Source organism: Schistocerca nitens, chromosome 3 (assembly GCF_023898315.1).
Source record: "Schistocerca nitens isolate TAMUIC-IGC-003100 chromosome 3, iqSchNite1.1, whole genome shotgun sequence".
Taxonomy (NCBI): domain Eukaryota; kingdom Metazoa; phylum Arthropoda; class Insecta; order Orthoptera; family Acrididae; genus Schistocerca; species Schistocerca nitens.
In genome coordinates, this window is record NC_064616.1 from 361,787,756 (window position 1) to 361,801,746 (window position 13,991).

A 13,991-nucleotide genomic window follows, 5' to 3' on the forward strand; every position below is an offset into this window, starting at 1 on the left:
ATCCAGTCGAAAGACTTCTTTCTCCAATCATCACCTGATCTCTGACGTAAGTCCCATTCATCACAGTCAAGAAACATCTAAGTTATTAATAGTACTATTTTAGAGCAGAAAATATTACATTTATTGTCCTTTTTTTTTTCAAAGACCTACCATTAATAATTACATTAAACAATACAGTGTGCAAAGACATTTTCCCCCGACAACTACAGATCTATGTCACACAACATGTGGTCAGTGTTATCATGACTACCATTTCAGATTTACATGGATGTCACTGCAGTTTTACATCTTTCTGGGCATTTTGGTACATTAGTTTTCATTCTTCATAAATGGAAGAGTGTCTGACACATTAAGCAAAACATACAATCTCTATCATTTCAGAAGCATTTATTATGTTCAATTTTCTTAGAATATTATATGAAATCACAACTTTATGGTGTTGTGCAGATATACACTGACAAAACATACCTGCACACTTAGCTCTTAAGAAATGATGATATGTTATGATGATTCAATGCAATGAATCTCTCAGTAACTAAAGATAGTATGGTTCCCATGATAATAAGTCTTTAAGTACCACACAAGCATCTGGGACTGGTGATGCTTCTCCATTGTAGTTAGGGATAGCATATAAGAAAACAGAACTATCTGTCATTAACTTTACATACACTGCACTGACATTGTCATTTACCACATCACAATCTTGAGACTTCTCAAAATATTTCTGAAGTGCAATGTTGCTGGTATGAGCCACCAGCAACTTGGTGCATCATGCTGCATTTAAACCGAATAATTTATTAGGACAAGCATTGAAACATTTAATGTCCATTAAAACTCTTTACAAACAACAATTCACAGGAAAATCTCTAAAAATCATGTAATCTTTAAACAACAACACTGTACAAAACTACACAATTTATATCTCATTTTTGGACACCAAAGAACATTTACACAGATCAACGGACAACTTAGAATCCATAAAGCAGGTACTGCACATTTACAGTAGCTATGAAAAACAGTCAATAAATTAATGTTGTTATACTACCATTTGACATTCTGTGTCAATTAAATAAGTTCTATGTGTGTACAGGAGATGAGAGTCGTGGTGGTGTAGCTGCAGTGCGCGCAGCTCTCAACTGCTGTTCACGCCTACACTCTTCTACTTGTTTTTCCAGTTGCTCCTTTAACACCAGCAGTTCACGTGTTCGCTGACAAACAGGATCCTACACAGAAGAATTTACACAGTTATCAGTCACAGATAATGTTTCTATTAGCATACACCTAATTTTTAGAAATTAGCCTATATCTAACAGAATTACCAACAGTGAAGGAATAAATCTCATCTTACTCAACACACAGAGGTGCTTATCCCAAATGATGAAATTTAAATCACACATGACCACTGATTATCCAAATAGGTGATTGGGAGTGGAAGGAGCAGTATTCTCTATTATATTATGGATAACCCTTTATCAAAACATAACCAATATTCTATTAATACATGCTGTACTAAAACAGGTACACTCATAGCATCATGGGCTGCAAGTCTCCTAAATGGATGGATGAGTGGATTGTGCTGTTTTGAGGGATGCAGCTACTACGGTAATCAAGTCTTCCATAGTGGGTATGTCTGTGGATTTTAAAGCGCAAAAGGAAAAGGGGGATGAGGGGGTAGAAAACTGTAGGACAGCCATAAGAGCAGTTAAAAATAAATTATTAAAAAGAGTAAGGTGCAAACAATGCAGGGAAGTTGTCTGTGCCCCCCCCCCCCCCCCCTCCTGATCAGGACCCAACATCCAGTTGTGTAGTGATAGGACGCTCCAGAATCAATTGAAATTAAATGGGTCTTCTTCAGGAAGTATATATAAGTGTAGTCAAAAGAATTCAGTGCATTAAGTGCAACTTTTGGTTACATGAGAAGTGTGCAAATGTGTGTGAAATTTATAAATGACTACATTCTGTGGACATAGCTTAGCTGTATAAGTGACGAAAACATGCGACTAATGTCTGCATTAAGTTCTAAGGATGAAATTGTGCTTTTCAAAGGAATGTCGATGTTCTGAAAGCAGAACTGACATTGCTAAAGCAGGAAAATATTGCACTGGGACATGAAAAACGTTCTGTTTGTGAAAAAACCCAGCAGTAGATGCATCTACATACGGAGTGATACAACTGAGAAACCATGAAACAATGCAGCATACCATTACAAAAGAAAAAGAAACTGTAGACACGGAAGAACTACATGAATGTAAGTGGACCAGTGTAACATACAAAAAAGAAAAAAAAAAAAAAAAAAAACAAATGTTATAGTGAGACAGAAAGTGAGTTCTCTATTATAGGCGACTCATTGTTAAATTACATATTTGTTCCTAACTACGAGATCAACATCTAACCAGGAAAAAGGACGCTTCAATTGCATAAATATTTAAACATCATAAAATCAAGAGAGTGCAGCAGATAAGCATAACAGGAATCCAAAAGGTGCTTTTATCCATGTGGGAACAAATTCCCTTTGAAAAAACAATGAAGGAGAAACTGTAAACCACATGAGCAACTTTATTCATATGGCCAGAAGCCTGTACATCATGTCCAGAATAATAATCATCAGTATTGTGTACAGGAGATTGGTGAGTGATGGCTATAGTCTGTCTGTAAACTCAAGAGCGAGCAGTGCTTTTGGTGGGGGAAGCGGCCTTTCCCAGAAGAGCCCTGCCACTGGCCTACAGGGGCACCCAAAATCAGTTGCCCGCTACCTGCCTAGCGGAGTAGATCAGCGAGCAGAGATACACGTCGTTCTGTTCGTGGGATCTTAATTGCCAGTGTCAGACAGTTAATTTTGTATGCTTACTGATATACTTCGGTATCCGGAAGTGATGGATAATCGTCCTGCATTGCAAGAAAATGTGCAGAATATGGAGAAGAGGAGCTATTTATGGAGTAACGAGCGTTCGACTGACTGTAATGTTACAACATCATGTGTTAAAGAGGCGGCACAAAAGAACTATGGGCTAATATTACCAGTCCCAATCAGAGGGCTGCAATTTATGCAAACGTCAGCCTCGCCACAATAGGACGCATAAGGAAGAAACGCGAAAATAAACCGCGTGGTTTACTGGAACCGCCACGAAGGAAAACTGATAATTTTGGGAGGAAACTCTTCGTTATAGGCTGTTTCACAAAATCGGTCATTCGACAAACGATGGAGGACTTTCACATAAACCAAAAAATAATAACGACATTATGGACATTACTTACTGCCGTCAAAAAAAAATCTGTTTTCTTTGGCAGAAAGATGTTTTACGTAAGACACAGCGTAAAATGGGATTTACCTGGAAATTTCTACCTTTCAATAGAAACATAAAGTAAGAACAAGGCTTAAATTCTACAGATTGATTGCACCATACGGGGTTCGTTTTACGAATAGCAATAGAGTTATTTATAACTGCTGCCAACCTGTGACGTGATAATACGATCGTTCGTCTGTGATGACATACTTTGGTTTTGATGACATACGTTGGTTTTGATATTTTTCATTAAGCCTCTTTGTTACTATATTGAGAGTATGTACCTGTATCTTAATGCTACTACATGTATGACTCGGACTGAAGTCAGTTTTAGTGTTTGTATGCACTTCATGATTACATTCACACTACTGGCCATTAAAATTGCTACAATACGAAGATGACGTGCAACAAACACGACATTTAACCGACGGGAAGAAAATGCTGTGATACGCAAATGATTAGGTTTTCAGAACATTCACACTAGGTTGGCGCCGGTGGCGACACCTACAGCGTGCTGACATGAGGAAAGTTTCCAACCGATTTCTCATACACAAACAGCAGTTCACCGGCGTTGCCTGGTGAACAGGCATTCGGTTCTGTATTTGTAGCAGAATCCTGACTTCCGTTCCTACGTTAATATTACTTACTCTATAATGTTGTGTTTCGGAAGAAGCTATCGTCTTTTGGATTCATTATGGTCTTAACGCATTTGTCTAAGAATAAACGCTGCCAGGACGAATCTGTACACGGCGTCGACAAAGATTTAAAACGCGCGCCGCGGCAGGACCGGTACTAAGTTGTGAAACAGCCTGTAGAAGCGCCTCGTGACGTAGCTGGGTAGGCAGAGTGGGGACTCGCTCGCTCGCTCTTCAGTTTACCGACAGACTATATGTGCAAAGAATAAATGGCAATATTAAAGAACAGTGCCATAAACTAGGGGTCATTTTCATTGAACCTAGCAAGTTTCTAAGTGCAAAGTGTCTTGGCAAAGATGGTCTACATCGGAATAGGCTGTGCTCAAAAATTTTCTGTAAGATGTTCATAAAGATAACTGCCAAGTTATAAAAAATAAGGGAAACTGATAAGTAATGACGGGAGTGAAAAACTTGCAGAGAATTAAGAAAGACAAAACCAAACCATTATCGGGCAAAAAATGTGCTAAAGCCTATAAGTAATAGTAAAATTACACACGTTATGCACTGGAATATAAATGGTTTAAATACTAATGCTTCATGCGACGGAAGTTCCAAAATAGATGAATTGGAAATGATTTTGTCAGAATGTGCAAATGCTAGAGTTGTTTCTTTAAATGCGGGACTGTTTACTGAGGATACAATTAAAATTTTAAACAAAATAGGAAACTTCAGATAAGCAAGTATCTTTCACAGAAGAAACAAGTCATGTGGATGCTTACGTATACTTCTGCTTAGTGATATAAACTATGAAACCAGAAACTGTTTTAATTATTTAAATGAATAATGTCTGTCATAGCTGTAGTGTAGAAATAATGGACTTCCCAGTAAATGTTATAGTACTCTCAATAGACAGAACACCAGGGAGGTCAACAAAATAACTATTTTCACCTAAGCCTCAAATTATGTTAGAACACTTTTGTAGAGAGAGGAAAAAATTCCTAATAGCTGGTGACTTTAATATTGATATCACATGTGATAGTAGCTACACTTCAAGATACACTGACTTGTCACATAAACATTATTTCAAACTGAATTTCTCTGAATCTACAAGAGAAAATGGCCAATTAGCAACCTGTATTGACATTGTTCTAATTATGTATATGAATATAGGTGTCAATTTTGTCTAGATTTAGGTATTTCAGATCATTGTACAGTGTTCACTGAGCCGCCACATGTAGACACGAACATATCAAGTGTGAAAATCCACATGAGAAGGAACTTTAACAAAGAAAACTTGCTCTCATTTATTGAGAAGCTAGAAGAGAAAACACTACCTTTTGATCATTGTAACTCAAGTGAAAAAAACTCTGAGGAATTCTTAAATAGTGTTCTTGGTGTCTTTAATGAAAGATTTCCATGTAGACTTGGCAGCCATAAAGTGACAAATAAATCAAATTTAATGATTATAAAGAATCCGTTTCGATTGCAAATAGAAACTGGATGTTGACCTAGGTTTCAGCGCAGATAACCATGCCTTCTTCAGAACACACTTAAACTACAAACTGCCTAAAGAGGCATGGTCCAACATTAATACAGAATGTCCAAAAGGGCAAAAGACTCACATAAAATGTAAAATAAATGGTACGTGTGTACCATGTCAATAGTTGCACTTAGCTCAAATGTCAGATGCTCGCTTCTACACCCCAGCCAACGTTCGGTGGGCCGCGGGCTCTCAGGTAAACTGAGGTGGCGCCAGTAGCTAGGCTGTGAGAATGTCAGAAAGGAACGCGCATGCGCAAATTGAGAAATCATCATCTTCCATGTGATGGCGTAAAATATGTTACGAAAGTGATTCGATGACTGGGTCAAAGGCGCATGAAGTTAATGAGTGTGTATGTATAATGTCCTAGCTCGAGGACGATTTTATAGAACTATAGAACGTGGATAGGCTGAAACTATATATGTGGGATAGCAAATTCCACGGATGGTCAAAATGCATGCACACAGGACAGACAAAATACCATCAGCTAGAAGCAGGGGATGAATACCCCATTTCTCAATTACTTGTGGTTGGTGATATTATTTGATGACTACGCTTGAATAAGCGTGTAAAGTTACTATATTAAATTCCAAGTGCAGGAAAGGGTCAAATTAGTAGGGCAGGCTTAATGTAATTGCACGAAAGGACGTACAATGCCGCTTTCATTGCCCTTATATTTGACCGAAAGAGGTCAAAGTGATTAGTGTTACCAAAATGGTATGCGTATGTGTGTGAAGAGACGTACGACATCACTTCAACTTTTTAAAAAAGGTTATTTCCTAATTTTAAGCCAGCCCTCAGACTTGGAATGAATATGATTAAAAACATCCTTGCAACACCATATTCAACTTGGATAATTATAACTAAGTGGGAATGGCTATTTGGACCGTATTAGAAATATTGGAGCTTTTAAGAAGTGAGAATACTGTGAACATGTACAAGAATCACTCACTATAAGGCGTTAAATGAAAGAAAAAAAGCACGTGTATTATATTAGTGTGCCCACGTTTGTAAGGGCAGCTGTCATAACTAAAGTTAAGGGAACCTAGAGTGTGACTGAACGAACTGACCATCAGTGACACCAAGCGACCGCATCAATGCATCGGCTATCTGCTATGTCGTATGGTAGAATGTGAAGCACTGAGCAAGGGGATAAAACCTTCGAAAAAATTTTAGTTTTTTAACTGGAGTTAGTCGTTAAGGATGCCATTTTTGTCATACCATAGATGTTTAAAACTCTCCATTTCTTCTAATATGTCTAATTTCATACCCTTAACTTCAGAATGAAGCAGTTCGGTACTGGCCGGGGGATCAGGCATGTGGGCCATTTGTACAAGATGTTCAGTGAAGGTGGAACCTCGCGTACCGTCACCACTTCTGGTGTGAATATGTTCCTTATATCTAGTAGCTACAGCTCGACCTGTGTGGTTTCTCAGACTGAAGACACGTGTGTGTGTGTCTGTTGGACATACAATATCCTGCAATTGCAGGCTTAATGGGTTGCAGAAGGTGAGTGCAATGTTTATGCTCTGTGTAACATTCTTCCACTGAACATGTCACTTGTCCAATATAGGGCATACCACACTGGCATGGTATTTCATAAAATCCCACCTTCTGCAATAAAAAATTATCCTTCAAATGTGTAAGCTCTTTACACAAACTACCTGCATCCGACACTCTATCGGCTCTGTGTACAAGGGTTTTGAGCGCACTCATCATTTGGGATGGGTGATGACAACTTGAAGAGTGCAAGTAGGCTGTTGTACTTGCACTCTTCACGTACATTTATGTTAACATTGTCTTCAACATCACGAATGATTGTCAGCTTTTGCTGAACTGTAAGCTTTCAATGTTTGCAGGCCATAACTTCACAGAAGTAAACTTCACAACTTCGACACTTCGGTTAAAAAAACTACAATTTTTGCACTTTGTAAACTCTATGACTATGACATCACATCACGTACCTAAGTCAAATGGAAATCTATTTCTGATTCTTTCAACACATCTGCCAGTATCAGTTGAGTTATTGACTATGATTTAAGTGTGTCGACCAGCTGTATTTATTACCATTTACTGTGTCACATGATCAAAAATACATCCTGTGTGAAATTAAATGAAGAGGAATCAAACTCACTTTAATATGGCAAGAATTATATAAAGACTGAATTTTAATTCGCAAAATGTTTAATGTCTATTCCTTAAAAATGGACTTTTTCTTACAGTGGGGTTTGCTGAAAGTGGAGCGTAATAACACTGTTCTTATGGGAGGTAGTCTGGGACTTATGGAAATATTCATTAAGAGCAGGATTTTCTTAAAAACTCGTTTGTTAATTTGGGGTTTTATTGTACTAAAAATAGTCCACACCCCAGGTCTAAATCCCCACTGCAAACTATCATATGGGCGCCCTAGATATATGACACAAGAGTCTTAAGCACGACGTGAGCAGCCCGCAGTGGCTCACCTTCCACAGATTTTACTTTAAATTGTGACTAAAGCTGTTTCACTTTATATTTATTTTACACAAGATGTGCAAGTACTGCTTCTTTTTGTACTGTTAATCACTTTTCAAACTGTATTTCTATGCTTTTACACAAGCAAGATGTTGCCATTTAATTTTAACATTCAGCTGTCTATACTTTAAATGTTAAGTAGCCTACTTATATTAACAGCTACCAGATGGTACTCTTGGTGTCATGTTCAACTCCCCTCTCTTTTTAACGCGGGTGCATCAGTCCTTTGCTACCTGTGGCTTTACAGATATGAGCAGCCCATATTGGCTCACCTTCATGCATTCTTTTTAAAAAATTGTGAGACTAAAGCCGTTCTGGCCTGTTATTTGTTTTATACGTGACATGTAAGCACTGTCTCTGTCTTGTATTGTCAGTCAGTATGTACTTCCAGTTTTATATAAAAAAAAATTCTTTTCCCATAAATTTGTAATTATGTTATAGGCCACTTAAAACATTTAAATTATGATGAAAGCACTCTTGACGTGTTAATAAGACTAAAAATTGTGACCAAGGGCTCATTTGTTTCAACTTTAATTATATGGCATAAGTTTAGGATAGACGTAATGTTAACTTTTTTGGCAGATACCACACATCAATAAAAGTTTGTAATTGGTTGGAATATGTTAAAAATACATTTTTTTTTCAAGCCCCCCCCCCCCCCCCCATAAAAAGGGGGTGGGTTGTCTTAAATTCAGAATTTTCTTATATTTGGGTGAGTATGGTATAACTGATGGAAAGAAAGATACTGCCTATGGGAAAGTTAAAGGAACCTTTGGAGAAAAAGAGAAGCAACTGTATAAATATCAAGATTCCACATGGAAAAGCAGTTCTAAGCAAAAAAGGGAAAGCTGACAGGTGGTAGGAATATAGGAATTTGACAGAGCACTGAAAGATCAAAGACAAGACAAGGTTCCTGGAGTAGACAACAATCTGTCAGAACAACTGACATCCTTGGGAGACCCAGCCATGACAAAACTATTCCAAAACTGGTGTGCAGGTTGTATGACAGAGGAGAAATACTCTCAGACTTCAAGAATAATGTAGTAATTTCACTTCCAAAGGAAGCTTGTACTGACAGGTGTGAATATTAATGAACTATCAGTTTAGTGAATCATGGCTGCATAATATTGAAATGAATTATTTACAAAACCTATGCAACACAATGAGCAAAGTGAGAGCAAATGTTTCAGTTCCGCTAGGTGGCAACAACAACCATCACAATGGATTATTCTTGCATATGGGTCTAATGACAGTGTGAAAAATAATAGAATTATTAATCATGACTCAGTTTGGGTTACCACCACCTGTGGGATGCCATCTACAAAGACATGCTTAAAAGTAATGCCTTAGAATTTTTTATGTGAAAACTCTTATTGCTTTCTAAATAAATCAAACATTATAAACATTCCACATATTTATTCTTGACGTCTACATATTTATTTCTCAACATAGTCACCCTGGTGAAAAACACATCTCTCCTAATGATAGACCAGTTTGTTGCTATCGTCACTGTAGAACGTTTCACTTTGTTGATGGAACCATAACCTCACCTCAGCTTGCACCATGTCATCACTAACGAAGTGAAGTCCTCTAAGGCGTTCTTTACGTTTTGGAAACGTGTGAAAACTGGATGGGGCCAAGTTGGTACTGTGTGGTGGGTGATCGATGACAGTGCATCCAAGGTGCAGGACTGCTGCAGATGTCGCAGTGCTCATGTGTGCTGTGCTGAAGGATAGGGTGCTCCATGTGTGGATGAACTCTTCAAATTCAGCATGCTGTTTCTCATACACTGACAGTTCCATTACATGCATTACTCCCTACAGTTAGAAGCCCTCTAGCAGTTGAGGGTTGCAACTTGCATTGGGGAAGTGGGAAATATAAGCAAATAATATACATGACAAGTAATACTTCAAATGATATTGAGAACAGAATTGCACCAGTTCAATAGCAATCGAGGAGGGGAGGGAGAGGGAAGGAATCCAAGACAGATGGGTCTGCCTGTACCTTTGGTTTCTTATTTTCCTCCCGGTCTGGCCTGGCCAGCAGTAAACACTGCTCCATTTTTGGGGGGGGGGGGGGGGGGGGGTCAATTTATTACAGAGCTGGAGAGGGCCAGAATCCCAGCACTGTTTTAAAGGTAAGAGGGGAGGGAGAACTATGGAGGCCATAGTGGCCTAGTGACAAGGAGGGAGAAGGAATATTCATCGTTGTTGTAGATGATGAAAAGGGTACTTTTTGGGAGTATCTTGCTGTTGTCTGCACAGGGAAAAGATGATTGTACTTGTTATTGACTTCCTGATAAGCTAAATGATTAAGATCTTGCACTCTTAAACATTATGTTCCCTTCTTATGATGTGTCAGGTATGTGGTCGAATTTCATGCACTTTAAGAGCCTCACGGTGGGTGGTACATATTGTTTTACATCACACCGGTAGACCATAATCTGATTTTCATGTAATAGTAACTCACTCACAAAACTCAAGATAAAAGCTTCATTGTCTTGTTTGTTACCTTTAGCCTTTGTTTGACTGGACAGACAAAATGGATGCCATGTCCTTCCAAAGTTAGCATGTAATTCCTCATCCATTTGAATTGTAAAGTCCCTATGGAAGATTGTACCTTTGACCATACTTACATTCCTGTGAGAGATAATTGTGATAAGAATGTTTCTAATCAGTACTGATCCATTCTGCAATTTTTTAATGAGGTGGTCTTGCCGTATTTATCTATGACTTCCTCCACAAAACTCAATGGCTTTGTATTTAAGAAAAATTAATTCTTTTTGAAAACATTGCTCGAGAAAGTCTGATCAAAATACAATGTTTGAAATTAATTATAAAGCAGTCTAGATCGCAAAGGCACATTTATTACAAGGTGCCTGCTTTCAATCATCATATGATCATCTTCAGACCTTCAAAACTGTAATTTATAAGGATATAAATTAGAGGAATACATAAAGAAAATTTAAAATCAGCTAAAAAATTACAAAATATAGATATAACCATACTGATGGACAATGGCTGTACATGGAGCAGGAACTGCTGAATGATGATAGTTGCCAGCTGGAAAGAGCAACACAGCTATTTCTTATATACTGCAGGCTCTGCCTACAGCTGACAGTATGATGATGTGCTAACTGATCGGGTTTAAGTCGAAAGAATTATGTACAAAACAATGTACTTACTAGTAAGGAGGATGTCAAAATTACGTAGAATAATTTTATAATTAATAAACAACAACTTGTTGATGCAGCTATTGCCAAATAAATATACTAAGAACTTTAAAAAGCAAACAAATAATCACTGCATACATTGTGTATAGGTTGCCCTCTAGGGGAACACTGGAAAAATAATTAGGATGTTGTTGGTTTCTACGGAGATGGTGGATGCCGTTCCAAAGATGTAGCAGCAGGGTGATTTACAAAGAGATGTCTGTGACTATTGATAGATGGTGTTCAGCAGACATTCCATAGATGTACAGAGTAGTTGGTTACTGTGGAGATGGTAGACACTGTCTCAGGCGCTTTCCATTGAAGCGGCCACAAACATCGATAAATGATGCTTAGTGGAAAATGCTCCACTGCTGTATTCCCAGGATATAAATAAATTGTATCCATTAATTTACATATCTATATACAGTATACAGTTGTTGATCATAATATTCTAGAAAATAATAACAAATGCAGTATGAGAGGCTAGCAATATTTAAGAAAAATACTTGCCCAAATTTCTAATCTATATACAATGAGATAACTAATGAGAAAACAAGTAATGTCATAAATTAATTAATGAAGATAATTCCATGATGAACAAATACAAATTGAAAATGCTGTGCTATGACTGACCTAATATACCGATTACTTATACAATGTATGAATATCATATGAATATGTAAAATAATAATATGAAATTAAAGGAAAAAAGTGATAAGCCATTATATTTCAATAAAATATCATTAATCACAATAATATTCGTTAAACTCAATAATATTTGTTATAAAAACAGAGTGTGAAGAAGGATATAAAATAGATTTGTATAGTTTTAAAATCAAGACAGCTGACTAAGCATTCTAAAGCAGAGTGTCAAAAAGGTCAAAGCAGTGTTTATCTTTGAAGTCTAGCTGCTTGTTTATAACAGAGAAGGGTTTGATTCTGTAATGTGAATAAATTTAAATTTCTTCTAACATATTAAAAAATAGCCCTTTTAGGTGCATTATGTACAATTTTCATGTTGTTACAAATGCAACCTTCCGAGTGGTTAAATTCATAAAAATACTGACTAAACAATAACTTTGTTTGTGCAATACCTGTAGTATGCTCTCTGAAATGTATTAAAGAGTTATGGCCAGTTTCCCCAATGTATTGTTTATCACAAGTATTGCACTGTATTTTGTAGATGCTATAATTCGGTATTTGTTAGATTTGTCAATTGTATGTTTCGGTTTTTTCTTTTAAGTGGGTTGTTAGTTGTGAAGACCATTGTCAGATTTGTTTTTAAATTATTTGTTTATTTTGTATGAAGTAAGTCACGTGTAAGTCACTTTAATAAACCTCCTATTGAAATTTGTAACAATGCCGTTTATTTGTTGTCATTTTTTATGTAAAGTTAGGGCAAAAGAAATCTGTTTCTAAGGAAGATTGGGTTTAATGTCCCGTCGACATTCAGGTTGTAAGAGATGGAGAAATTTGTTTTAAAGTGTCAGTTTCTTTTTGGACTGCATCACACTGAAAAGGTAATTTTAATAACCTATGTATCATTATTTCGAGGAATGCAATTTTATATTTAGTAGGATGACATGAAGTGCCATTGATTACTAAATCCTTTGATGCCAGTTTTCTGTAAATAGGGATACAATGTTTTCTATTTTCATTTGAAACTGAAAGCTCTAAAAAATTAATATTCATTTGGTTTTCATGCTCTACTGTGAAAGTAATAAGTAGTAATTATTCGGATATGCATTTTTTAAGGCGATGGTGACGACATCAATTTCTTTCTTGGAGCCTTTATATAACAATGAGTTGTTGTTGTATCTTTTATATTAAATAATTCAATTGGTTATTTCTGAAAAATAACAGTTCGACATAATTTACGAGATATTGGCTAACATGCCGGCAAATGAACCCCCATAGCAAGACCACCATTTTCAATACAGATTGTATTATTAAACAGAAAATAATTGAAAGCATGAGTAGTTTCTAGTAGTTTGGTGCTCATAATTTTGTGATGTATTACATTGTTTAATGCCTTTCATAGTCTCATGAATTGGTATGTCGGTATAAAGATTGGCAACCTCTAACAACGTGAATCTGGCATTATCTGGAATCACTACATTGGTCATTTCATAACTGTTTTTAATACTAAAAGTTTCTTCATAAATGTGAAAAGTTTTTAAGATTTAATTAAGATTGTTATTTAGATTGCAAGAGGGGCAGTTAATATTGTTTACAACTGTGTGAATCAATAAATTTGGTTTATATAATTTAATTTGTGATCTCAGCCTAGGTAATACAGGAGTCACAACTAAGTATTGCTTTCTCTTCACGTGAAAACTATACTGTCATTAACTTTAGTTTGAAAATTTGCATTTGGGTCTTTGTTAACCTCTAATTCCTTTGATATTAAGAAACTGTAATCTTTACTAATAATGATGAGGGTACTGCCTTTATTTGCCTTAATTATAATTGCTTTGTTAGTTTCTGATTTATCTTAATAATATTCACATTATATATTTTAGAAATATGGGCATGTATCTTTCTTTAATACTGTTAGCCTCTCATACCACTTATGTTATTATTTGCTTTCATATTACAATCAACAACCATTTAGTATATATCAATATGAACATTAACAGATACCATTTGTTTACATCCTGGGACTGCAGCTATAGAGTGTTCTCCATTAAGGTTCATTTACTAAAGTTTGTGGCCACTTCAATGGAAACTGCCCGAGATTAGTGTCTACCATCTCTATAGCAACCAACAACATCAATTTCTTTTCCAGCACGCCCCTACAGACGAACCTA

General features: G+C 36.5%; 1 protein-coding gene across 2 annotated transcripts in view; it reads right to left on the reverse strand.

Moving 5' to 3' along the window:
- Nucleotides 1-366: 366 nt before the first annotated feature.
- The window catches only part of LOC126248309 (myotubularin-related protein 2), a 198,558-nt gene continuing 184,933 nt past the window's right edge, over nt 367-13,991 (reverse strand). For both annotated transcript variants that reach the window (XM_049949182.1, XM_049949181.1), the window contains one exon: nt 367-1,223. In XM_049949182.1, the coding sequence (XP_049805139.1) occupies nt 1,077-1,223 (147 nt within the window). In that variant the 3' untranslated portion in view covers nt 367-1,076. The remainder of the gene's footprint in view (nt 1,224-13,991) is intronic.